Source organism: Talpa europaea (genome assembly GCF_964194135.1).
Source record: "Talpa europaea genome assembly, chromosome: 4".
Lineage (NCBI taxonomy): Eukaryota > Metazoa > Chordata > Mammalia > Eulipotyphla > Talpidae > Talpa > Talpa europaea.
This window is the reverse complement of record NC_140070.1, coordinates 4,318,273-4,346,127: the sequence shown is the minus strand read 5'-3', so window position 1 is coordinate 4,346,127 and position 27,855 is coordinate 4,318,273. Positions and strand designations below refer to the sequence as shown.

Here is a 27,855-nt window from a genome sequence, read left to right as displayed (position 1 = left end):
TTCTAAAGTCTTTTCCAAGAACAAGGGCAGCCAACTTCCAGGAGGTACCAAGACATGTTCTGGCAAAAATATTTTCACTTTCCTAAAGTTAAATGCTGTCTTCAAGTCCAACAATATTACATATATACATATATTTTGATCCTTTTCTGTCAGCAAAAAAGGGGAACAATTTTTTAAATGCCAAAACTGATTAATATTTGTGTAGAAGGAAGGTAGTTTCAGTTGTTTATAACTCAGACCACAGGTGTCATCAAAATATCAGCAACTGTCCCTAAATTCACATCTGTCAAAGGTCCTTCTCTCCACTCACATGAATTCGTCTGAATCATTGCCATCCTGAGGAAACAGAAAGTGAGAACCATAAGAGCCTTAAAAAAAACTCAATTAGAACAGCAAACAATTAAAAAACAATTCAGAATTAGTCGTAACAAACAAGCCCCCTCATGCCTCACCAGAGGTCAGAAAGTACAGACAATTCCCTCATCGCATCTCCACCTTCAGTTGTAGGTGGTTCAGAAGAGCTGGAGAAGCAGCAAAATTCACTAAGCTGTCATTCTGCAGCTTGGATGACACAGCAAACGTGACGGCGACTCCGAAACCACAGAGCGAAGCCCACAGATGGCAGCAGAGGAGGCCAGCATGGGTGCTTGGAGGCCGGACGCCTCCTTGAGCAGACCACAGCATGAGGCCGAGTGAAGGCTGCCTCCGTGTCTGACCAACAACGCTGCTCCTACCCCAAGTATTTTTGGCCTTCAAGGTGGTCACCTATTTGTGACTTCACAAGATGGTTTTTTTGGACAGGAAGTCATCAGAAGGTTTCACGCAGGTGAGTTGCCAAGTCAGCTGATTTGTCAAGTTTTTAAGGCAAAATCTTACATGATGGTACATGTCTAAAGGGCCTGGTTTTACAGTGTGACTCAGAAACAAGTCCTGAGGATCAAGGACAAACGTAGAGCCCAGATTCCTTTCCGAGCTACTGTATATCCCAAAAAAACACTCCAAGTGCCAGCATTCACATCTGTGAGAGTTCTGGTGCATTTGCTTGGAAGTCACAACTTTGACCTTGTGACTTGTTTCAGCTTCTCTCTCGTTCCCATTGCTCCACACCTGAGCTGTTCAGGAGTGGGGGGTGACTGTGGCACAGAGGCATGCCCGCTTCTCTCCTCCCTCACAGTTCTTATGAAGATGGGCAGGGGGAGAGGAGATACAGGTAGAAAACAATGGTTTCTGAGAAGTCTGGTGTTATCTCCAGTATCACTCTGCAGCTTTTGCCATGCTTCTCTTCACACTGAGCACAAGACACGGAGGACTGACATGACTGTGGGAGTTAACTCAGGTTTCCACTCAGAACTGTAACTGCCCTAGTGTTCTTTTTTTTTTTTTTTAAAGATTTATTTATTTATACAAGCACTGGGTATAGTCAGAAGCGCGGGAGGGTGAGAGGATTCACCAGAGCCAGAGCGGGGAGTAGAACAGGCAGACTGACGAAGTACACGGCTGAGGGGAGCAGCGGGCGGCAGGAGAGCTCTGCACGCCATGTGGGACCCTTGCCCAGCAGCGGCGGCCGGGGATCGCACCGGCGCTGCAGAGGCTGCGGGCAGCTTCGCAACCCAGCACTCAACCGCTGCGCCACCAGGGAGGCCCTGCCCTAGTGTTTTAAACCGAAGGCTTAGAAGCTTGAAAGAGCCGACCCATACCTTTGAGGGTGAACTTTAAACCCCAAAACACTGAGGGGAAGACAAATCTGGACTGGTGACAATGCGCTCTCGGGTCCAAAAAAGGCCGTGAGCGGGTTTGCAGGGAGCTCTTGGTGCAGGGACCTGTATTCTGGCAGGACAGTAACTTTCAACTACATGGATCTGGGCCCCGAGACACTCTCGGGATAACTAATAAATACCCTTTAGGCTCCCTTGTGAGAGGGCGTTTGTCAGCATCACTATTAGGCCTCTCATCTCCCTCTTATGGAACGATAAGGAAATGAAGGGACGGTAAACGGAACTGTGGTTCCTGATACCAAATTGAGGCAGATTAGACAAAGTGTTACAGATTGAAGACAATGATTCAACGGGAAAGCAAAAATTCAAAATTAAAACCAAGTAGGGGGTGAAAATCTGGTATTTTCGTGATGGATGTGTGTATGCGAGGTTAACATCACGTCCCACCTCACGTAAGCACCAGCCCTAACTGAGAGCCAACCCCCGCCCCGCCGGGAGCCTGGACCACAAGGGCCTCGGGAGCCGGGGAAGGGGCAGGGCCGCCTGGGCGCTGCTCAGCTCCCGGCGCATTCAAACGCGAAGGCAGCAACAGAAACAGTTTGGAGTGGTGGGACCCGGCAATGCTGCACAGGAAGACTGAAGCTGGGGCAAAATTAACCCAGACGAGTGTGGTGCTTTGAAAAGCGCGGAACCTGCTAGTGAGCTCGTCTCCTCTGTCAGAAGAGACTGAATCAGGGATGCTCAGGCAGAACGCCTGGGGCTGCCACGCCCGGGAGACCGCTGCTGGTCAGATGGCCGCCCCCCATCCCCACAGCCAGGTGAGGTGAGAGTGAAGACACGAGACAGCCATAAAAGCTACTGAGTAAAAATGGACCCTCTCAATGAACCAGTATGAGACAATTCACCTAGCACAGTTGTCTTAACTTACTGGTAAATGGGAGTTTTCAAACAGCAACTTCTAACCATACCAAAGAAAAGAGAAATTACTTATAATGCTGCTGGAAGAAAATGTCTAAGGTAACAGGTGAACAAAACAAGCAGCATCTGTTCACAACACCCTGTTATCTGTGGGCTGGGCTCCAGTTACAACATTCAGGATTCCCGAAACTATCTGTGGTAAAAATTAGTTATAAAAAGTATCTAACTCAAGGATAATATTATCGTAAGCCTTTTTTACTGTTCCTTGCTTACATCCATCCCTGGATTTGGGTCAAAATGCTGCATGACCTTTCCAATGGAGAGGACTGGCAATGGAGAAAAGTGTTTGTTATACAAAGTCAGAAGAACAATATGACTGTGAGTTTTGCAACACGCTGTACTTGCAGCTACTATTTTGGTACAGTAAAGCAACAGCCTTGCAGGAAAATAAGCAACAGCTAAATGAGACACTCAACTTCATAAAATAAAATAATGCCTTTTCTTCTTATGCATGGGGAAAGCTGTAAGAATTCTTCCACTGAGAGAAAATAAAACACCCATTGTAAACCTTCCTCCAAAACTTGAACCTGACTCAAATGTGAAGCTCAGGAACAGGGCAGCAAATTCCAGAGGGAAAGAAAAAGCAGGGGGGTTCATTACCCTCTGGTCTGCAAATATGATTTCTTAATCCGGGAACTTTTACAGTTATCACTGTAAGACAGTGGTTGCATATATATATATATATATATATATATATATATATATATATACAAGTTTATAGGGGTGTGTGTATGTGACAGTGTACGTATGTATGTAACTCTGTGTGTGACTATATGTTTATACATCTAAACTCCAAAACATCCAAACTTAAAACCCCTAACAATGGGAATGAAAATGTCTAACATCACAGCATTAAGTGCCAGATTTCTAATGGAAACTAGCCAGTAAACAACATAAAACTTCAACAAGCAACTGTAACCACAGCACAGATAATTAGATTTGGGGTACGTGAAAACTTCTGTTCAATGGTTAAACAATTTTAAGAACTCTGAGACCAACTTCTAGAAAGGATTTAAATACAACTCATCTTTTGGTACTGGTACTCTGTGGGAAAACAGCAACTAAGGACGGGCTTATTTAAATTTTAGAAGAGCCCCATTAGTTATGTCTCCCTTTTAATGCCAAGGAATACTCCTTAAAGAGGTCAGAGAACTGATGAGGCTTACTCAATTAGTAAATGAAAGTTTAAGCCTCTATTTCAAATTTTTAATTTAAGGCTCTATAATTACATAATGCCACTCTGGAATTTTTCAGGAATAAATTATAAACATCTCTGATTCACAAAGGAGCTTCACAAATTTAGTTATTCATAGAGCCTTACACATTTGAGAAGGATCTATATACCAAAAAAGTACCAAAAACCCTATTAACAATTGCGATTCACTAAATATGGGATTTGACTAAAAGATCTTTAAGGGACCTGAAATTCTATTAGTTGTTTTCAAGTATCTAAAGCAGTGCTGTTCCACAGTACTTTCTGTGATAATGGACATGTCCAATCTCAGCACTGTCCAATATAGCAGCCACGAACGAGCCATATGTGACTAGTGACCAAGAAACCGACCGTTAACTTAAATTTTCATTATTTTAAATTTAAATAGCTGCATGCGATTGGTAACTAGTCCACTGGACAGTACCGATCTAAAGCATCCAGTTGGTAAGCTATACCATAAAACATGCACTACACCAAATCTATCCACCCAGCCTCAGTTTTCATCAGACTTGATAGTAAGTAAATCATGACATTCCCAGACACTTCAAACTCAATCTGGGGAGACATCAATCTTGTGAACAGTAAGGCCCTGAGCTAGCGCTCGCAAAATAATTAAGTGCTAAGGCCAGGGTCTTAGCACCGTAACACAGGCCACTGCTTCTCATCATGTCTGTTTCCGAGGCGCACTAAACCCGCAGGTAAGATCTAAAGGTCAATACTTGGTTTTCTTTATAGCTGAAGGTGTTAATTTTGTTTTCATACATGTATAATGTAGAATCTACAGCCACGTCAGACAGAACATTGTTAACAGGCACCTGCGCACGCCTGTAACTACCAGAAAAGAGGGCGAGAAACAAAGCAAGCCCTGGAGCACTAAGGGCCCCGCCGTCTCAGCAGACGAGGCGTGACAGTCTCCTTCCACCAGGTGACCTGATTAAAAACAAACACAGGAGAAAGTCCACGGGGAGGAGGGTGATGCCCAACAGAAGTTGCCCACATGTGCGGCAGCTGCCAAATCCTGTGAAGCTATTTCCAACATGCAAATCAATACTGGCTCAAAACTGGACAGTAACTCACTCACCACAAACTCCTGGTTTATTATTTTAAGGTACAGGAGAGCAAGAATGTAAGCATACCTGATTTGAAGACATATTCTCAACTTTCATTAATGACGAATAGCTCCTGGAGGAAAAACACATTTAAAATAAGATTATCCAGTCAGCCAATCTTTTGTGGAATTTATCTGGCACTGCTGAGGGTCGTCAGCAGAAAGGCGAGAGTTGTGGATTCTGTGTATATGTGTTTAAGAGGATTCAATCCATCCCCGCGCACAAGCAATTGCAACATAAAAAGGTCCTATGATCAGCCGATGGGAGAGGACGCATCGTTAACAGCTGGCCAAGGGCTTATTCCCGGCCACGCCATAGCACCTCCCCACCACTCTGGGAAGCAGGTGACACGACTCCAATCTTTCTGCTGCGGGAAATGATCAACAGCCAAGAGCAGACCTGATTTGCAGCTAAGCACACTGCGGCTGTACCTATTACAGGAAGCAAAGGAGCATACGCACCCAGGTGGGCAGGGTTACCAGGGCACCCCTCTCAGAGGGAGAGCTCAAACCGAGCCCGACAAGCGGGTAGGAGGCGCGAGGGGCGGGGTAGATCCAGGGAACGGGATGGCAGAGACAGAGGTGGCACTTATGACGACACTGCACAGACCAAGCCAACTCGCGTGGGGCCCTTTTCTCGCCCCCGTCAGGTTCTGCGCTGGTGTCTCTCACTCCCTCCACCGTACACGGCTTTTGAGGGCTGACCCCCGATTGGAAACGCAGAGGACGCTCCTCCAGCAGGTGCGCGCGGATGGCGGAGCAGCAACACACCTGAGCTCGTCCATCTCCCTCTTCTTCTTCATCTCCTCCTTTTCTCTCCTTTTCATTTCCTGAATCTGGGCCTTCTTCTCGTTCCGCTCCTCCCGGTCCCGGCACTCCTTCTCCGCGGCCAGGTCCGGGAACCGCTCCGTCTTGGTCTTTTCTAAGCGGTTCAGGATCTCATTCACTTTCTTCTCCACGGTCACCATTTTCACCTTTGAGGGAGAGAGGGTGAAGTAAGAGTGAATTTTTTCTCTCCCATTCAGCACCCAACTTTTATTTTACTTGAGCTGCCACAATGTGGGGAAAATTACCATTAAAAACGTTGAACCTCTATTAGTTACAGTAAGTCTGTATTTATCATTGGCTTTCCCGCCCAGAACCGGAGAGAGGCTTTCCAGGGGCTTGGGAACCCAGCTTACTCCCCTTTAGAAAAGGTGGGTGGTGCTGGGCCCGCCACACCACAGGCACCAGGGCAGAGGAGGCCCCGCCCAGCGCGCAACAGAGCACTCACGTCCTTCTGCCTGTGAAAGCCTATCTGCCCCACATCCATGTCGGCTGTTTTCTTCAGGTTGGCCCACGGCGTATAGACCACAGTGATGTTGTTCATCTTGCAGCCTGCCAAGAGAGACCGTCTCAGACGCAGGCAGGACCCCGAGTCGCCCTCCCTTACCCCCTGGCAAATGACCCCCTCCAACAAAGACAAAGGCTCAGTAGGTCCAGGCCAGCAAGTGTTTCAAGCCACAGAATCCTCTTAAACACATACACATACAAAATGGTAAAGGTGACAGATAATTCAAGCAAAGGACTACAGTGGAAAAGCAGGGCCCATGAACTAGCTTCACGGACTTCTGAGACTCTCTAAAATTGAGTACAGGGCCTCCCCGGTGGCGCAGCGGTTGAGCGCTGGGTTGCGAAGCTGCCCACAGCCTCTGCAGTGCCAGTTCGATCCCCGGCCACCAACGAGGGTACCACATGGCGCACAGACCTCTCCTGCCGCCTGCTGCTCCCCTCAGCAGTGTACTTCGTCAGTCTGCCTGCTCTGCTCCCCGCTCTGGCTCTGGTGAATTCGCTCACCCTCCCGCGCTTCTGACTGTACCCAGTGCTTGTAAAAATAAATAAATCTTTAAAAAAAAAAAATTGAGTGCAAAATTTATTATATGTATTTCTTAAAAAAACAAAAGGACTAGTGGACCAGCGTCTCAAAGGAGCTGGTACAGGCTAAGCAGCGGGACAAAGCAAAAAGTCCAGGCCTGGGACGCAAGAGGCCTACCTGCGACCCTGGCACTGCCCTGACCAGCTGTGTCACCGCAGAGACCTGGCTCTAGAGCTTCTGCCAGAACATGAGGAGAATGGACTGGTCTAGCTGACCCTTAGCCTGGGTCCAGATGGTGATAACAGGAAGGCGCACAAAAGAGAAGGCAGAGGGAAGGGAACAGGCAAGTCCACAGGAGAGGGAAGAGCAAACGCCATTGGCAGGAGAGTGGAGCATGTGAAGCTAAGAGGTCCGTCGTCAGCCCAGGCCACCTTAAGTTAACACTCGACTGCACCAAGGTGGAAAAGGGGCAGAAACATGCAAGAGGTTTTAAGGTGAATATGGACAGGCCGACCAGATTCTCAGGGTACAAACACAGTGAACCCAACTCCCTGGTTCTAGGGCCTGACAGTGGTCACCAGGGAGCAAAGTGTCCTAACTGCACAGGGACCCCTGTGGAACACGCGGGACAGACGCCACAGCACACTCTTCTTCACTCCATCCCCTCCTGCTGCCTCACAGGAGGGAGACTCTGGGCCTAGCACCTCCCCCTGGGGAGTGAGGGTCACAGGGAAGGCTGAGCAGGAGAGAGGGGCCATTCTGGTCACTCGCCCCTCCTCGTCTCTGTATCCTCTAGGGTCAGGAAACTCCAGAGAGGTTAAGAAGAAAGAGGCTGGACCAAGAACAGAGCGGGCAAAGGTCTTCTAACAAAGTCGCATCCGCTAGCCAGGCACATGGGGAGGGGAGATGAATGAAGGAAGGTGCCACACACAAGGAAAGAAGATAATGATTGTTTTGAGTTTGATTATTTTTTTCTCCAATAACTGAAAATTTTCACTGGAAATCTTAGAAACTGTTGTGCTTGGAAAAACAGAACATCCTAGAACAAACTGAAGTTTAACGGCTCTCAGAGCTGACAACCAGTGGCTGCACAAGGTAAGACTCCGCGGGGTGGCGCGGCGCCTGGCTCACCACTAAGGCTGCCCCGCTAGGACCAGGAAGCACTGGCTGGTGGCGGGGAAGGGACAACGCTGCCCAGCTCCCATCCGACAGTCGCCAACCCCCGGCACCCGTCAGCTACGCATCTCATCCGTGCTCACCCCGTTCCTTCTACCCTTCTGGGGCATCCTTAACTGCTATCAAACCACACGAACCATTATTCTACCTAGACCTCGGTGCCATACCTAAAATCCAATTATTAGTTCAATTGTTCTTACAGAACACCATCTCCTGGCTCTCCTAACTCCCACCTACACCCCAATAATTGTCCTTTCTTGACCTGTAACTATTAACAGATTAAGTTTTGTGCAGTAGAAGTAAGTACGCGCCGAGCTGTACAGGCTCTACCTAGAACACCTCCCTACAGAACAGTCTGGCTGTTCTCAACCCTCTCTCTCAGGCACATGAGAATATCCCAGAGAAATTCACAGGTTACCTTTCCTCAATTAAACAAGAATCTCTGGGAGATGGCTCTCAAAAACAAATGATTTTGAAATCTTCATAATCTCAGCGAGAGAAAAAAGTACATTAGAGGAGGGACGAGAGGCAAAAGTAGCAAAGAGTGATATAGAGACTTCTGAGTTCTAGAACCTACTGACAAGTGATAAAGATCTCAAACAACATTAAAGATAAAGCCATGAGATTTATCCCTTGGTAAGTTACTAACATCAGCTATTTTCTAGAAGTCTTTCTACAAATGTTTAGGGCAAGTGGATTCAGACAATCTTCTGTCAAAGGCAAGGAAAACAGGGCACAGGAGCTGACATCAGAGGGAGGGAGGATCAGCTCTCAGTTCTTTGGCAGACAACAGACAGAAACAGCAGCGAGGCAGAGCACAAGTCAGAGTTGGTAGCACGGCCTCTAAACCGCAATGCACTTCAGACGCAGAAGTCAGGGTGAACTGTGAAGACACTTCTAGGAAAACTGACCTTGAATGCTGTTGGCCTTCACAAGGTGGGCACAGTCCATCAGCACGTCCTTGGGAATGTCCTCTATCTTCTCTCCCTGAAACAAAAATAAACCACATGCCACTATCTGTTGCCGATCAATAGGTAGCACTCCCAGGCCTTGCTCCTTAATAGGCACAACTTTATTTCAGGTAGGGGCTCTTCAATTGTAAGTCAGAACACTGAAAATGATGCCATGGGGGGTGTTTATTTGCAAGTGAAGGCAGTTATATGGAAAATACTGATAGCAAAACAGTCACTGGAATTATATCTGAGAGATTTTTCTTCTCTTTCTTCTCTCGTCCTTCTCTAGAAATCTTGAGGGAAATAGTGCCTACCTTTGACAAAGGAAGGTCTTCTCAGCTGAGGGTCCTATGACCTGAGTTTGGGGTCTCAAATTTCTGCTAGACCATCGACCCCCAGGCTCACTCAGGAAGAAAGTTCTTTGGTGCACCAGACCTAGCCATTCACCGAAAGGGAGAACTAATACGGCCTCATTTTCTCAACAGATACTGTGTCAGGGTCAAAGCTGAATAAGCAAAGCTATTCCAAGGTAAAAGTAGTTCAGAGGCAAGAGCAAGAGGAAATCAATTCAGCACTGCGGCTGCTAGGCATGGGTTACGGAAGCTTCCGTCTGGGAATGAAATGTTTGACCTAACTAATGCTTGCAATAATCGAATTTATTTTATTATACTTTGGCTTATTTTGCTTTATTTTGAAGGCTTTTTATTTAAAATGACGAGAATCTCTGACATGCATTCTGACCCACACACAAGCCGTATGGAATGTGGCACTGCTGAGGAGATCTGGCTGCAGCGATAGCAGTTCTGCCAGGCCTCGACCTCGGCCTGTGCGATTTCCTGACCATTTATAAGTTTGTGAATTCAACATCAGTCCCTGGAAGTCAGCAGTGTGAACACCAACCATGAAGCACACAGAAGCTGGTGGGCTCTATACTAAATAAATCAAAGTGAACAGTCAAAAAACAAAACAGGAGCTATTCTGGAGTACCCCACATGCCAGGCACATGGTAAACAGCCACGTGACATGCAAGCATTATCCGCCCTGAAGCTGAGGGAGGCAGAGAAGCAGCCCAGCACCCATCACGACTAAGCAGCCTCGCCAAGAGACGACCAGGATGCAGGTCAGGCTCCAACAACCGCTGCAGCTGCGGCACCTTGTGAGCCTCCTGGTCCAGCTACAAGGCCCTTCGAAGGAGCCCTTTCTTACTCCCTGTGGCTGTCAATGTTCCTAAAGCCATCTCCTCCTTTTTCGCTACTTCTAATATAAGGTGAGCAGGCCAAGAAAAAAATCATTCAGTCTAGCATTTTGCAGAAAATTACTGTAAAATTTGGAGTGCAGTGTCTTGGGAGCTCACAGTATGTAGAAGCCAGAATTCTGACTTGGGCTTTGTGGCATGTCTGTTAATGTCAGAACCCTCTAGTTAAGTGGGATTTTTCACAAGTTTTCAAAACTCAAGAAAGCATAAGAAGACTGTAGAATACCTGTATCTTCTATGGTTTGGGTTGAATTCAACAAAAAAGTCACTGCATTTAGTGCTCAATGTGTGCCAGGCATCATTCTAAGGGCCCCACGTGCCAGTTCATTTAAGCCAATGGGACGGGGTGGTGTGGTTTGGTCACTGCCACACAGCTGGTCACTGGGAGAGCCCAGGGCAAGGCCAGGGTCTGGCTGTAGACTGACCCACTTTCCTTAGTCCTACTCCACAGCGTACTTGGCACCGACTGAGCACAAAGGTCCTTGCAGCTGCTTCAGGCCATGAGCTCACGCTCCTAGGAGCACTCTGTCACCTTGAGCACACCACGTGCTTCCCAGAGAAAGCAAGCTCACACTCCTGGAAGACCAGCTCAGCCCGAGGCACTGTGAACATGGACTACCCATTTCCATTTTCCAACAAAGCAGAACCCAGAGAAAAAAAATTTAATCTGCAAAAGGAAAATGAGTAGCATCTTTTGCTATTTTCTCTGAACTTAAATTATTCCAAAACATGAAGAAGCTGCCTAGGAGAAGGCCAACGTTTTGTCATCATCATTGCTCCAGCAGAGTTCATGGTCTTCATCTTTCCCTTTACGATACAAAGCCCAATAATATGCACAGTACGAGTAAAGATGGCCACAATGGCCAGCCTTGCTAAGTGAACAAAGAAAATATTGGGAAAAAAAAATGAATAAAAATACATTAAAAAAAGAAGTAATGGGCCTCCCTGGTGGCGCAAGGGTTAAGACACAACTTATGAAGCTATCTGCAGCCACCGCAGCACGAGTTCAATTCCTGGCCAGCCAGGGAGCTACCCACATGGCGCAGCAGACCTCTCCTGACTCGCCCTCTGCTCCCCTCAGCGGTGTACTTTGGTCAATCTGTCTTGTTCTGTTCCTCAATCTGTCTCTGGTGAATCCCCTCACACACCCCCACCCGACCGCTCCTCTGGCCTGTACCCCAGTTCTTGTATGCATAAATAAATACATCTTTGAAAAAAAAAAAAAAACCAAAAACTAGAAAAAGGAAAAAAAGTATCACAACAAAAAAAGAAAAAAACTAAAAATACAAAGAATAAAGGAAAAAAAAACAGAACCACAATGAAGTAGCAATTTATATTTATTAAAATGGTTGAAGACTACTACCATAAGATCCTAAAAAGTTGATGAAAAACCTATCTGTATCAGACAGCATTTTAAACTACCATAGCACGATCATGAAAGGCATTACAGAAATGTTTCTATCATTTGATCTAGCAATTCCATTTCTGAGAATTACCCTAGAAAAGTAATTCAAGACAGGGCCTCCCTGGTGGCTCAAGGGGATAAGATGCAACCTATGAAGATGTCCACAGCCACTGCAACATGAGTTCAATCCCCCGGCCAGCCAGGGAGCTACCCACATGGCGCAGCAGACCTCTCCTGTCTCACCTGCTGCTCCCCTCAGCAGTGTATTTCAGTCAGTCTGCCTGTTCTGCTCCCCACTCTGTCTCTGGTGAATCCTCTCACCACTTGCGCCTCTAGCCTACACCCCAGTTCTTGTGTGCATAAATAAATCTTAAAAAAAAAAAAAAAAAAAGAAAAGTAATTTAAGACAAACTCTTGTGAGGGAGCGTCATGCTGGAGCTACATTCTGTCATGCTGGAGCTACATTCTGACGGGGAGCCTGTCTACTCACTGCGGCCTATCATCTACCCCAAAAGCGCCAGTCAACACAGTAACTGAGAATAATAAAGTTTATAAAAAGTCACTTTCAAAATGGGGGATGCCATGGTGGACAGTAGATGGTCGCAGGTACCTGCCCCCCAAATGTCTGACACGCGGAAGAAAGGCGGGGTGGGGGGGGGGACATGAAGCAGCCCCAAGGAGCTCTGGGAAGTAGCATTCTCGCTGGAAACGCAAAGCACAATGACAACTGCACGTCACTGCAGCGTGCTGGCTGACGAGCACCGCGTGCACACATTCTGGAGAGAAATGAGCAGGGGTGGTGGGCGGTGGCAGCCAGGCTTCTATCTGAGGAGAGTGACAGGAAGCAAGGCTCAAAGGGCCTCTGTAGTGAAGGTTAGTCAGACACAGCAGCACGAGCTTGTGTCTTGCTGAGTGTGGACACAGATGGAGACACTCACATCTGCGTGTACACGAACTGGCACACATGCATACCCAGCACCATCCACTGAGGGCCCAGCTGCAATGATGCCCAGATACTGGCTCCCAGATGCCATTCCCCACTGAAGGAACCAGTGTCACCTGGAGCCACCTGATTCTAGGGTCTGGGCCGGGCAGCCTCTTGGGGTACCAGAAAGCGAGGAAGTGCTCAAAAAACAGAAGGATGGAGCAAGGCAAAGGCAGGCGGGAGACAAGCTGGACCAACTCGAGCAACAAAGCAGCACAGCACAGGAAGTCCTCGATTAACGGGGACAGTCCTTGAGAAGGAGCTCTAGGCTAAGTGACAAACAAGAGCAGGTCCTCAAGTAACATAACGTCATTGCCACATGAGCCTGGATGTCTCACCCTCGACGTTACGATGGAACATTGAGTAAAACATTATTTGAAGAGCTGCTTTACTGAACTGTCTGAGTTCAGTAAAGTGAGTCTTTATTGACTCAAATAAATAGCTGAATCAATAAATGGGGGGGAGGGGAGATAAATCTTCCCGACACAAGAACTGCAAATAAACGTAGATTCTCCCCAATCCTGGAAGCGGAGCCCCGCCCCACCCCCTCCTCTGAGAGTGGGCTGGGCTCCGGGACTTGCTTCCCAGGAACAGAGTATGGAAGTGGGAGAAAAGCAGCTCCATGGGGGAAACCTGGCAAACGCTGCCCTGGCCGGGCGTCAAGGTCTAGAGCATCAGTGACAGGTCTGTCAATGCCTGTGCCCCCTGACATGAAGGGCCCACAGGGGCACTGCACCCCTGTGTTGTTCTTCCCCCAAACCCTGAACTCCAATCAGGAGAAAACATCAGACGAACTCACGCCGAGACTCTGCACAACACCTGACCATACCTCTCAAAGAGCCAAGGTCACGCACAAAGGGAAGGTGAGAAGCTGCTACAGACCGGAGGAGACCAGACTGGCACACGTGACGATGAAACGCAGGTGGGGCCCTGGACTGGCCCTGGGCCAAGGAGACACTGAGGGAAGCAAGTCCAGCGCTTAGCTGGCAGCAATTTATTGCATTGGTTTTCGTAGTTTTGACAAATCTACATGGTCGTGTGAGCCGTTAGCAATGGGGGATTGGGCCCGGGGAACATGGGGACTCGGCACCATCTTTCTAACTTTTCTATAAATCTAAAATCATCCCAAAGCAAAATATTTTTAAAAATAAAAGGAGCCATACACACAACAAGCATAAACAGCCTGTAATTCAACTGTACAAATGAATGTAAAGACAGACTGGAAAGAACACGGGTATCCTGTCGCTAGAGAACATTCGCTCTTTCCCCTGAACCACTTTAAAGCCTCCCACAAGCCCAGCAGCAGGGGCCACGGCGTGCTCTCTGTGGGGAAGACGCGAGCGCAGCGGCCAACGGAAGGGAGGCAAAGCCAAGGAGACAGGCGCCAGGAGGCCCCGGCAGGACACGGTGGCGCTTCGGGCCAGAATACAGGCTCTGTCCCCGCCCAGTCTCCAAATCCCCCCAAATTTCCCTTAGCGAGTCTGCAGGTCAGGGGAGGGTGTCTCTTCATGGCTGAGTTTTAGACTTCCATACATATTTGTTACTTGAAGGAACGCCATTGCAGAAAAAAGTAGAGCCACGAGAGGATGCCCATCACTAAAGAAGTCACCAAAGCACGTTTGAATCCGGTTACCTTATGCAATCGGAGGTATACATGAGCCGAGGAGAGTTTGTCCACATGAAACCTACAAGGAATGAAAACCACTTTTAGCAAGAGATACGAGACAACCAGCTCAGGCCACTGGCACTTACTGGCATTCCTATGCGCACGTCCTCACTCAGTGCCACCCACATGCTGGGCACCATGGAGCACAACACACAGGCACAGCCGGGCCTCCAAAAGGCCCCCTAGGAACGCCGGGAGCACTGCAGCTGTGTGAGTGTGAGGGCCAGGAGGGCGTTTCCAAGCTAGATGCAGCTATCAGCAACCAGGCACAGAACAGGGGTTGGGTGGGGCCTACAGAAGCAAAGGACTTAGAGAAAACACAGGTAAAGAAATTCCAGGTGAGAAGAGAAGGGAGTGAAAGAAGCCACTGAGAGGCTAAGAGCCCGGCAGGACCAACAGGAAAAGACCTCACAGTTGGAGCAGCACCAGTTTGGAGAGAAAGAGAAGGGGCTGGAACATCCTGAGGTTCAAGCAAAGGCAAAACAATCCAAAGAGAATGTCAAGCAGAGAGTTGGGGGGGGGGGGTGCTGGAGAGGAAAGCCTCAGGACAGAAGGCAGACCAGCACAGACGGGGCCCACAGAAGGACAGCAATGACCCATGAGCCCTATACTCCGACCACAGCAGTGACCCACGCGAGAATGAGACTGGTCTGTGACACTGTCCTCAAAACACTCAGAATGCCCGCCCGGCCCACATCCGAAATTTACCTTTCATGAGGCGCCAATCACCCACCAACTTAATGAAATCTCTTCAACTTACTTCCTTTTCCACCAAACGCAACATTTAGGGATACTAGATTTTTCATAGTTACAATCCACCCAGCAAAGCCGACATCTTTCAGCACCCAGAGAAGCCCCAGCCTCACACAGGGGACAAAGGAACAGACTGTCGCTCTGAGATTCCGCTAACTTCAGTCACCTCCTCCTGAGTCCCTCCCTATCCTGTATGAAGAGTGCTGGGTAAGACCCCAAGGAGGCACCGTTACATCCCATTGTTTCTCAAGACATGTTCTTAACCCAGATGTATTTTCTGGAAGTGAAAACGGGCACAGGGTGAAGTCATGCTGTTCTCTAGAGCACTCTGCAATGTCACCCTGGATCGATAAAAATACTAGGCATTTTTGGCAAACAGTCCATGATGACTCAGGTTTTATTCTGATCTTGACTGAGAGCCACAAGTAGACATAACATGCTTGAATTTTTTTTCTCCAAGAGATTTATTTAGGGCCTCCCCAGTGGCGCAGCGGCTGAGCGCTGGTCTGCGAAGCTGCCCGCAGCCTCTGCAGTACTGGTTCGATCCCTGGCTGCCAGGCGAGGATCCCACATGGCGCGGCAGACCTCTCCTGTCTTGCCCGCTGCTCCCCTCAGCAGTGTATTTCGTCAGTCTGCCTGTTCTGCTCCCCACTCTGGCTCTGGTGAGTTCTCTCACCCTCCCGCGCTTCTGACTGTACCCAGTGCTTGTATAAATAAATAACTAAATCTTTTTTTAAAAAAAAAAAAGATCTATTTACTCATTTACATTCCCATGTAAGAGATTCCTGGTTATTGTTTCCAATTTGGTACTTTCCACCAGAAAAATGTGTTTTTGGTACATCTAGAAATTACATCTCAATACCCTTTTTCAGGATGTCAGGGAAACACCACGTTAGTAAGTGAGCTCAATTGAGCGGCAGCTTCTCCACTCCAGCGTCTACTTGTTTGAAACTGGTTCTCCATTTACGACCCTTTCCTGCAGAAGCACAGGGCCTCCCCTGTAGCGGATGTTTCTTAATGGTGTCTGATGTAGAATTCCGTCCAAAGAAATATCAAAAAAACGCAACATATAGCTAATGGAGCCGCACACGCGTGAAGTGCTGGCACGCGGCCTGTCACTGCCTAGTGGACCAACTTTAGCTAGGCTCTGCAAAGGGCAGAGGAGGGCAGCTGGGGGCTGTGGCTGAAATGCAAACCAAGAAAAACCAGGTCTGTGAACAAAAGTGTCGTGAGCAACTTCCATCTTCCTCCCGCCCCAAAATCAGTGCCCTTGCTGGGTGCAGACCAGAAACTCCACAGATGCACCTGGGTGGCAGGAGGACACGGGACGCAGGATGCTAGAAGCTGGGTCCTCTGCTTCCCTCGCTGAGGCAGTGAGGTACACAATTTCTATTTTTCTTTGTTTAATTAAAAGTGGATTTAGTTCCACTCTCACTAATACTAGAAAAACCCTTCACTTGGAGGTAGCCCGGGAGGTCTCCTGGAGAAAATGCAGATGGTGGTATTCAGAGAAGCGGCGGTGAAATCTGCCCTGGGATGTGGGCCCAGGAATGATTCCAGGATCTGCCGTCTATAAGCCAGAATGGATCTTGAAATTTAGGGTAATTCCAGCTTACATCAAACCTCAAATAGCTTCTTTGAAAGGTCAAACACTTCCAACAACAGTGGTTAACCTCAAGACGACTTGAGAGACCACATGGGCATCCAGGTCATCTGTAGACACGGACTTGTAACTGACATTCCAGGAGACAGTCGGCCTTGATGAAATGCAAACCCTAACCCTACAGGTGGGATATGGTAGTAAACTAGAAAATTTCTCTTCCATTTCATTTTTCCCTTAATGTCAGATAAAAGGCTGTGGCAAAGTGAATTTCATGGGACACCTGCAGATGTTACCTTTCCATGCACACACTTCTGCCTCCCACCTGACCAGGTGGAAGTTCTCAGCAGGTGACTGCATTCCAGGTACATCTCCCTGACCAGCATGGAAAGCTATGGGTTTTAAAGACAAAGGATACAATCCAGTCGGGGTGACAGGTGCTCAAAACAGAGGCCTCCCAAGTGCAGTGACTGTGAGAAAGGCCCTGGAGGCAGCAGAGAGCTACTTAGTTAGGAAGTCAGCAAGCTTGACTGCAGGTTCTTGGGCACGACTACCGGGGACCTACCAATAGCACAAAGCAGTCACTGTCCCCAGGGGCTCACTTCTAGCTGAGAGCTCTAGGAAGGCAGGTAGCACCCAATCCAGAGTCCTCAGCACAAGCAAACTGCCCACCCACACTAAGGGACCCCAAGGAGTATCCCCCCGATGACGTACTTGAATTCAGAACAGGGGCCTTTGTAATTGGAGGGGCGCAGATTTTAAAGTCTTGAAAATCCCTTCTTACCAGGGGAGGCCTTCAGGAGTCCCTGCAGACTGGCCCGGGGTCTGGGCAGAGCCCACACAGGGGCAGCCCGAGTCCCTCTGTGGAGCAGTCCTTCCCAAAATGTTCAGGCTTATACCTTTTCTAAAATGCAGCGGCCAAACTGTGACTTCAGGGAAATAAGTGAAGGGTCTGGGCCCACAACCCAGAGAGAGAAGAGGTCCAGAGAAAGTCGCAACAACAGCCCAAGGAAAGAAAAGTGACTTGCGGCCCACAAGTGGCCGAGCCAAGATGGGAAGGGGGAGCAGTGACTCAGAGGTAGAGGTTGTTGGGGGCAGCCACTGCAGGGCAGAGGTGTTCTGTTTCCCCTAGCCTTAGTCACCTATCAGAGCAACGGGGGTGGAGGGAGCAACCACCTCCCAGGGCTGTTTTGCAGTGAAATGTACCGATGAGGGAAAACAGCTCAAGGTACTCGGCAGGTGGTCATGTGCCGCATACATGGTCACTCTGACTGTCAGCAAAGCCAACAGGTCTGGACACTGATCCTCAGAGGTGGCACTTGGTAGGGGTGTTTGTAGTGAGGAGACCACATCCTGCTCAGCAGGTGGAATGAGACTCCAGAGGAGACATCGCAGGTCAGGGGGGATGGGGGGGGGGCTGGGACAGAAAGCCAGCACGCTGCGTGGGAGAGCGCTACAAGAAAGCAGGAGAGAAAGACCGACCGGGCGCCCACCCACTCCTAAGAGGGCCTGGTTTAGTGGTCAAGCCCATATGGCAAGATGATTTCTAAGACAATAAAACAAAACAAAACAATTTAGGTAAAGTGAAAGAACTTTTTTCTGTTAATTTGTTTTGGTTTTTGGAATGGCTTTGTAGCAGCCTCCTTAGGAGGAGGCTGAGAGTACATATCATTATTTTTTAAATTTCCATGAATTATGTTAGAAAGAAAGGGCAAGGAGAAGCCAGAGCTAAACCCAGGAAGGAGGTAAGAAGACAAAGGACGCCAGTCCGTCTCCGAACAGCCAGGTCTGGTCAGAAGCTGTGTCTACCCGGGAACTGGGGTCTATTTTCTTCACAGATTCTTACGAAGCCCATGTAAATGCTGTGATCTCAGTAACTTATTCTGAGCAGACAAAAAGGAGGTAAAAGCCTATATTCCAGAGCTCTTTGCGCTTAGGCCTGAGATCTAAGCCAGAAGTAACATTACCAGTTTCCATGGTAATTATAAAGGGAGGGAGCTGGCAGTTACCTGTTCACTGTTGATGGCTCATAAAAATACACACCCCAAGTTCGAGTCATAGAGTCATAGAGTCAGGTGGGTGGCCAAGTATAAGAAAGTAAATAATGACTCACAAAATGCAGAACCAACATTGTTACTTACCAGATATCCTCCGGCCAGCCATGCTTTATTAGATCTTCATCTACAGTGAGATACAAGGGACAGAGAACAGGTAAGGAAGACTGTCAAAGGAAGCTATTCCAGAGTTTACAGTCAGCTGGGGAGGGGAGAAATACCAGTCCTTTCCACATGTTTTTTTCTCCTTTAATGGAGAAAAATAATTCTGAGACACTTTGGCTGTCTGAAAACATAGAAAAAATCATAAAAAGCTTTCACGAATATAATTATAACCTTTATAATTTTTTAATAAAAATACTTACAATCAAAGTTCAATTATATTTCTCTTTGAGAATAATAAACACTGACAATTCAGAGTAGCTGAGAAGCTAGATGATATCTTAGGAAACTGATTCACTGTAACGATCCATGTTTAAATAGTTTTGCAAAAGGGTCTCCCTGGAAGACACAACCTAGGAAGCTGTCCACAGCCACTGCAGCACAGAGTTGGATCCCCGGCCAGGGAGGTGACCCACATGGCGCAGCAGACCTCTCCTGTTTCGCCCGCTGCTCCCCTCAGCAGTGTATTTCAGACAGTCTGCCTGTTCTGTTCCCTACTCTGTGTCTGGTGACTCCTCTTACCCCACACACACACCTCTGGCCTGTACCCCAGTTCTTGTATGCATAAATAAATAAATCTTTTAAAAAATATAGTTTTGCAAAAAACTATGGACTGCATTTTTAGTTGTTTAAAAAAAAATCCCAAACATAAAATTCTAGAAAATTAGGGAACAAAACAAATGAGTATAAAAAGAACATAAAAATCATCTAAAATTCAAACAAAAATGAAAATAAAATCGAATAGTCAAGAGTCCAAAGTATCTATCTCTGGGGATTAGAACACAAGTACTGAGAAAGGATGAGGGCAAGTTGATGTTTTTCGTTGTGAGCATGGTTATTATCTGAATTCTTAAAACACCTGTTAGACAAAAATAAAATTTGAAAAAGTTCTTTGGAAACAATGACTACTTAGGTGTTGTATGGATAAACTTTCCTATTGCTGACATTTGTGCTAATTATGTTTCAATAAATCTTTTTTAAAAATATATTCCTGATTATTTCCTTCAGGTATATTTCTAAAAGGTGAAGAAGTACTAGTGCAAAACGTATGTACATTTTTAAGACTAATAATACATATCACTATAGGTGATTATATTAATATACTCTAAGCCCAGGCACATTAATAATTAGTAACTAATTGTATTTAACACAAAAGCATTACTTAACATATCAGCATCAAGCTAAAGATTATAAGGCAAAGTATAGAATAACCCTAAATACAGGGTAATTTTAAGTGTATCCAAGAAAGCATAATACACTTAACTTGAGCAAAGTCAGAGATGATAAATCTGGGCAAAATTTTGCAAAAAGTTTTCTTAGTAATTGTCTCTTCACAGACACCGCATGTATTCTGAAGGGCTTTCTACTTGCTTAAGTGGGAAGCTGAGCAAACAGTCAACAGGAAATCAGAAAAAGTAAAAGGAAATATGGAAACCACTTTTCCTCAGTCAGGCATTGTTGGCTCCCTGGTGACACCTGCTGGCTGATGGAAAGCACAGAGCTGACAGCCTCACAGGGCAAGTAAGTCAGCCCAGCTGACCCTCATCTGAAATCTTCCAGGCCCTTAGAATTGTGAGGTGAGCGTGTGGCACCGTCCTTACAAACCAGGCTGTGTCTGACTGACCCCAACAGTTCCTGAAAGTGGGTTTCCCATTTTTGACAGCAAACCACCACCACACAGCACGCTAGGAATAATCTCAATGTACATCTGTAGACCCAAATTCTACTGATAAATACCAACAATGGACATTTAAAGAATCCCACAAGCCAACCCATGCCCACCCACTCCTGAGGGAGCCTCCCGAGCGCTCCCTCCTCACACTGACTCTTTGTCCTTCCACTCGTAACAGCATTTGCTACTGATCTTCCTTTACTCCATCCATTTTTAGAAACTTTTAGAGCAGTATTAGGTTCACAGTACAGCTGGCCCTGCTGGTTTCCGTGGGTGTCCACCTGCAAACGCTCACCGGCGGCTTCTGGGCACCCGCCATATGGCCCCAACAAGCTCCCACAAGAAGTAAACTCAGCGGGAGAAAGAGAGGCAGGGTGGGACCGTCACTGTAGGGACTACACAAGGCCCACCCACGAGCAGCAGTGCGGACACAAATATCCATATGTGCAGCTCTGTTCAGGCGCCCCTAGGTGACCTAACTCTCAGGTTCCCATCCTTGACATGACAGGAGGCAAAGCAGACCTGGCAGGCTGGTGTCTCATCTCCCAGAGATACCTGAGTCTCGTGGCTGTGTCCTACTGCTCAACACAACACAGGGAGAGCGCACACCTGCCTCTGCAGCACGCACCAGAAGGACACCATGAGATTAGACACAGACTGGCTATGACAATGCGCGGGTTACCGGGAGACATGTATAACCCAGTCCCCACACACTGCATGCAGCCTGCTTCCCATGAAGTCACACCCAGAGTCAGAGTCATAAGTTCATTAAAAGGAAAAACTTTAAAAATGGGAGTTGTTTTGTCTTGTTTTAATTTTCTCTTGCTAGAATGTAATAGTCTCTCGCTGAGACTGAGTGTGTTATGGCAACCACTGTTACTGCCAGGTGCCAGCATCTGTCTGACCTATAAATAACTATGTGTACACAGAATACTATATACAGTGGTAACATTTATATGCCACTATACACAAACACAATTGCTGTAGTTACATATAGTTATATGTAATTACATAATTGTATGTCACTGCTATCACTACTCTGCCAACTTTTCACTCTTGGCCTAATGATTTCATGAATGTGAAATATTTCAATCTGAAAAAGAATATTATACTTGTCTCTTTTAAAGGCATACGAAGGTTACATTCAAACTATTGTCCATCTCAAGCTGTACCACAGATGCTGTGGTGAATGGGACAGCTGCCGGCTACTGAGGCCTCAAACCCTAGAGGGTTCCCAGGGAGGGAGGAGGCGGCCCTGGGCAGTGAAAGAAGTTCCAGTGAAGGAAACTGGCATTTGCTGAGTGCCCGAGAACCAGGCACTTCACCCAGCCTCTTTTATTTATTTAACTTCCACTGCCGTGCAGGTTCATTCTGTGACCCCCTCCTCATACCTAGGAAACCTGAGGCTCAAAGAGATGGAGTGACACAGCCAGTCTGCCCAAGAGCTGGGGCCTTTACCTAGGTTGGCCTGACCCAAAGCTCCTTCCAAATCATCACCCACCCCAGTGAGAAGAGCAGCTGCGTTTCCAGTCTTGAAGAAGAGTGTGACTCACGCTCCCCAACTCTTCTCCCCCTCACACCCGAGACCGTGCAGTAAAGCCTCAAGAGTGCGGACAGTCTCTTCTGTCTCCCGCCTCATTTAGTCAAAAAGGCTACTTTTCCCCCAAAGCAGTGTCTTTGTTTTAAACTTTAGTTCAAATTAATTGCTGGATCAAAAAATTAATTTAGGTCAAGAATAGTTTTTTAATGAAGTAAAACAGAAAAGGGCATAGCAAATAGTATGAGTGGTTTTTATAAATTTTTGTTTTAGTTATATAATTTATAGTATGAAAAAAATGTATTTCTTTTTTTTTTTTTTTAAGAATTATTTTTTTTATTTATACAAGCACTGGGTACAGTCAGAAGCGTGGGAGGGTGAGAGAATTCACCAGAGCCAGAGTGGGGAGCAGAGCAGGCAGAAGGACCGAAGGACACTGCTGAGGGGAGCAGCGGGCGGCAGGAGAGGTCTGCGCGCCATGTGGGACCCTCTTCCGGTGGCCGGGGAGCAGCCGGGGATCGAACCGGCACTGCAGAGGCTGGGGGCAGCTTCGCAACCCAGCACTCAACTGCTGCGCCACTGGGGAGGCCCAAAAATGTATTTCATTCTGAAGAGAGTGGTCAACAAACTGAAAAACCAGCATGTCATGATTCCAAAAGTCACCTTCAGTCCCAAAAATCCATGCTAATCTTAAATGTGGCAAGATTGTGTAGAAAATGATCTTTTCAAAGTCAAAGCCACAGCTTGTTTTTATTTGAGCTAATAAATTAACACAGGTTAACTTCTGATTCACACTACCCTAAATCAAGTAACACCACAAAATTCTTTGTTTCTAATCAACAACAGGTAGGCCTGTCAGCTCAAATACTGATAAGACTCAATTCTGGAGAACTCCGCTGAAGGGTCATATTATTATAATGAGTTATTTATTAGAATCAACAGGTTACTTCAAAACTCAAATTCAACCATACGAGGGGAAAGACAATGAACACTTACCTGCTAGAAATTTCAAAATCAAATGCTTTTGGAAACTTACTTTCATATTTATCCTTTCCCATGTAAATAGTGTAAGCAGATGAATTAACTAAGACAAAAAAAAAAAATAAAAACCAGTTAGATAAAATTCATCACCAACCAAACTGTTTCATGAGAAAAACAAGTGACAAGGGATTAGATTAGAGGTTGACAAAGTGGTCCATAGGAACAAATCCAGCCCTGGTTTAGGCAGTCCTCAAGCTAAGAAATATTTTTACATCTTTAAAGAGTTCGGTGGGGGGGGGGGGGGGAATGGGAGGGAAGCAAATAATAAGCTACCAAAACTGTTGGCAGTTCACAAAATCTAAAATATTTACTATCTGGCCCAAACGGCAAGTTGCCTGACCTTATAAATAGTGACTTTCCTACTTCCTCAGGGATTTAATTTAGTGAATTGCAGTTCAGGTTTATGTACTTGCCTCTTAAGAAATTTAAAACAAAAAGCCTGAACATTTACCTCAACTATTTAAGAATAGATTCTTTTACTAAGCCCATTTTTTTTTTCATAATCCTACTTAGCCAAAATTATTTTTCTATTACCATCTTATTAACAGCTATTTAGCTACAAATTATAATGGATTCCCAACCCCATTAAGGAGAAACACAGCTCATAAACAAACTTCTAAATCAGCTGCTCCAGACCCTGATTATACAGCATTAGACTCATCCCACTAAGCTAATGGTGTGAGCAGGAGACTTGCCTTTTTTAAATATTCTCCAAGTGATTCTAATGTGAAGTCAGCACAATCCTAAATCAAATGGAATATTCTGGGTATGGCTTACCTATCAAAGGACACTTGCCTTACTGAGGCAGTGTGTCTTAACATGGCATCTTCCATCTGGAGTCAGTCTCCTAACTGGCTCAGCTACCAAAGCTCAGCTATCCAAGCTCAGCTACCAAAACTTACTACATCTGGCTCTCAACTCCTGGGGCCCTCAGTCTACACAGCCTGACAAGGGTGAGCAGGCAGGGTTCTCTCTGAGCACAGATCTAAGATTAAGTGTTCAGGAACATACTCTTTCACATATAAATCCTTCAACCTGGGCCTCCCCACACTTTCAATAATGAGAAGCTCCCCAGATTATCCATCGCAGTCGCCTCTCCTGGGGAAAGCCCCTCAGTGAGCAGTCCCAGTGACTGCAGTTCATAATTATTTAGAAGTAGCTGTTGAAAGATTTAACTTGAGAGGATGTTTGAATTGATGATTGCTGGCGGACATACCTGTCTATAGCAAGCACTTTATTAGTTGGTAAGGTCTTAGCGTAGCAAGGAATACAGGCCAGACGTGCAGAGTAAAACCAAAAAGTGTTCAGCTTCTCTGCACAACCTGGCAATACTTCAGGCGTTTACCTTTTGGTCCTATAATGTCACCTTCAGGAGTATATCCCGCAAGAGTCCACCAAGCACTGATGTTCTTTTTACAGACTAGACAGTCATTAAGACTGGATAAATACATTAGAGAACACCCAAAGACAAAATGCCATGGATCCACTAAAAAGGGCAAGGGAAAAATTAAATAGAAGAGCATTTTTACATATCTATACAAAGACTCAATATGGAAAAAAATGATTATTGTACATATACATGTTTACATATATTTTTTAATATAAACACCCAGTTTCTTTATACATATGGAAAGACATGTATCTGTAAATAATATTTAACTTGGTTAGCTCACTTACAAGATGGCTTTTGTAATCAGAACAAACGTAATCTTCAAAATATCTTTTTAAAAGTTGTCTAAATTATAACCCAGGAAATGGCAGATGACTGGCCAGCAGATCTGTAAAATGAGGTGACGAAGAACATTTAACTGCTATAAAGCCAAACTGAGAGGCATTCACAAAATAATTCTTCAACGTCAGGATGAAAGGGGAATAAAACCTAATAGGATTGTTGCAGTGTTGGTTTCTTTCCCAATTTTGATAAAGGTCTTTTGATAAGGGAATGTCTTTGCCTTTAGAAGATAAATGCTTTTTGCTTTTTACAAAGAGCTCAGGAAAGAAATATATGGAGAGATGAAGATAAAGGGCAGAGAGAAAAAGGAAGAGATAAGGCAAATGTGGTAAAATGTTAGAACTTGGGGAATCTGAAAGAATACAAAGGAAATCTTTTACTATTCTTGTAAATTTTTTGAAAGACTAACAGAAATTTTTAATTTTAATAGAAAATCAAAAGACGTATGATTACTGACTGAGAAGTCTTCAGCCCCTATCTTCGGTAAAGGGATAAAGGAAAATAAGCTGAATTAGTCTAGTGCTTTTGTTATTCTCACCCAAATGACATTATTGATTAGTATAGGAGCACCTGGAGAGGGATTCAGGTGTCACAACCAACCCAATATAGAAGCACAATAATAACTGTGATTAACACAATGATATTAAATAAGATATTGAGTTATTAAAAGGTACTAAAAGTACAAATGGACTTAATGAGCCAAGTGTAGGTATTTTCTGGGTTTGTAAGTCAGATGGTCTTAAACTTGACGCTGGAAATACAGTAAGGCTAATGTTTCACTATTCCATTATGAGAAAGCACAAATAAAAATTGAACAGATTTTCAGCAGAGATACTAATCATTAAACAAAAGAAAAAACTTTCTGTAAGATTTTCTTCTCATCTGTTTAACGCAGTAAACAAGGAGTTTGTATGCAGTAAGCCATGAGTTGGTTGAACAGTTTAGCAAGTTCTATTTAGTCATATCCTCAAGATTTCTGTATTGCAGTATGTACAGTTTCACTATTTCCATTAGCTTTTCGGTTTTAAAAGGCTCACTGACATGCAGTTCTGTCAGACATGGAAGACATTTTTCCTGCACTAAGTTCTGATGTTGTAATGGAGGCCAGTGAGAAAAATAGGACCACGCATGTACTCTGCTCCACAAAGGGCACCTGTGTTAGGTATGACTAGTACTCCAAAGCATTTAGAATGGCTTTGGGGAGAACATAGCAGCCAGCAGAGCACGTTAGTACCTTTATGCTCAGCCTGTACTTCTTATCCATTGCTGGACTTGGGTGCGTGGGTACCTACGTTTTGGAGGACCCATGACTGAAGAAGCCTCAAAGAGATGCTTTCAACAAAGAGAGCAGGACAAAGATGAAAATGATGTAAGGAGCTTATAGTGATCTTTCAGACTAGTTTGAATTGTTTCTAGTAATTGTAATGAAGTGGTTAAGACAAACTGAATCTACAGAGAAATAGCTTACTGCACACGGTGGGGCTCTAAAACTTGGCGGTGTGACAATGTGATGGAGCAGGAAGAGCCTGGGCCTGTGAGTTACCACTTTCCTGGGTGCAGTGTGCAAGTACTGCCTATTCAAACCATGATCACAACATGGGGCTGGTTCCACTTGTCTCACCGTAAACAAGCAAGCAGCAAGAGTAGCAGCAGTGTACTATGAGGAAGTCAAGAAATGCCATTATTTTTTCAACAATTATTTATTAACTATTACGACCCGGCACTATTCTGGGAAATAGACCCTGTCCCTGCCCTCAAGGGGCTTACACACTAGCTCAAGAAGACAGCATTTAGTAACATATAAGAGCGATGCCAAAGGTATACTAGGAAGTTAAGGGGGGGGTGTGGAGAGGCCGAAGAGGTGTATCTAAGCAATCTCTGGGCGGGCACTAGAAAGGAAGGCACTGAAAAAAGACAGGCCAGAGTTGGCATAAACAAGAAGTTAAGTGGGAGCACGTCAGAGGCAAAGGGAACATCACAAGCAGCGAAGCAAGTCCAGGGATAGCATTTTCTGGGAATTAGAAGCACCCTTCCCTTGCCTGCCAAAGAGAGATGAGAAACATCATCGCATGTCGCTTTTCAAGATCCGGGACAGCAACTCTGCCCAGCGAGCGGCTGTGTCGCCATTCCAGGGTGATTTCTTTTCTAAGCGGCCTTCCGTTGCACCCCTGGACCTACAGCCCTCTCGAGCCGGGCCAGGTGCGCTTCCGTACGGCGGAGCTGCCGGCAGGTGTGCTTCCCTCCTCAGGCTGGCTGGCTCTCGGGGCGCAGCCAGAGCTCGGGCAGGAGAGGAAACACCCAGCACAGCCGCGGGGCGGGTGCGGAGCCGCCGCCAGCCGTGCCCAGGTCCAGGTGGCGCCGGGAGGTCTGTCCGACTGCGGGCACAGCGCGGCTCCGGATGCAAAGCCGACAGAAGACGGCCCCTGCCCGCCGCCCGGGCCTGCGGGGGCCTCGGGGCGCAGGGTCGGGCCTGCGGCGGGGGCCGCGGGGGGCAGCGGCCGCCGACGAGGCGCTCTAGGACGGGTCCCGGCTCGGCGGCGGCCTGGGGGTCCCGGCTTCGGAGTCGCGCAGGAGCCCGGAGGGCCGCAGAGCCCACTCACCGCTGCTGCTGGTGAAGTAGAACACCATGATCCCGGCGGCGGCGCGCGGCGGCTGCTCCACACGCCCAGGCTCCGGACTCCTCACGCACGGAGGCCGCCGCGGGCCGGGGCTCCTCCCGCACTTCCGGCCCGACCGGAAGTCCCGCCCACTTCCGGCGGACGTCATAACCCGGCTCCGTCGGCGCCATTTTTAATCCTGGGGCGGAGGGGGCGGGGTCAAGGATTTGGGGAGACGGAAAGATGGCTTGGAGCTAGGCCGCTTGGTGGTGGGAAAACAGCGGGGAAACTCCCTCAGGAAATAAAAATGTCGCTTTTCTAGATCCGGGAAGATGCTGGCGGGTTAGAGTCAGGAGCCCCGCTCAGGTCATGCCTTGAGGCTTCACCCCCAGTGATGC

The 27,855-nt window shown here is 46.7% G+C and overlaps 1 protein-coding gene across 1 annotated transcript; it reads right to left on the bottom strand.

Annotated features, from left to right (window-relative positions):
* Positions 1–246: 246 nt before the first annotated feature.
* CCDC25 (coiled-coil domain containing 25) lies at positions 247–27,488 on the bottom strand (the record flags this gene model as incomplete). The annotated part of the gene is made up of 9 exons (XM_084231594.1): positions 247–336; positions 5,043–5,088; positions 5,786–5,988; positions 6,288–6,391; positions 8,957–9,032; positions 14,277–14,328; positions 18,804–18,843; positions 23,124–23,171; positions 27,461–27,488. 9 exons carry the CDS (start codon positions 27,486–27,488, stop codon positions 307–309), a joined length of 627 nt encoding a protein of 208 aa, XP_084087720.1. The 3' UTR covers positions 247–306.
* Positions 27,489–27,855: the final 367 nt, after the last annotated feature.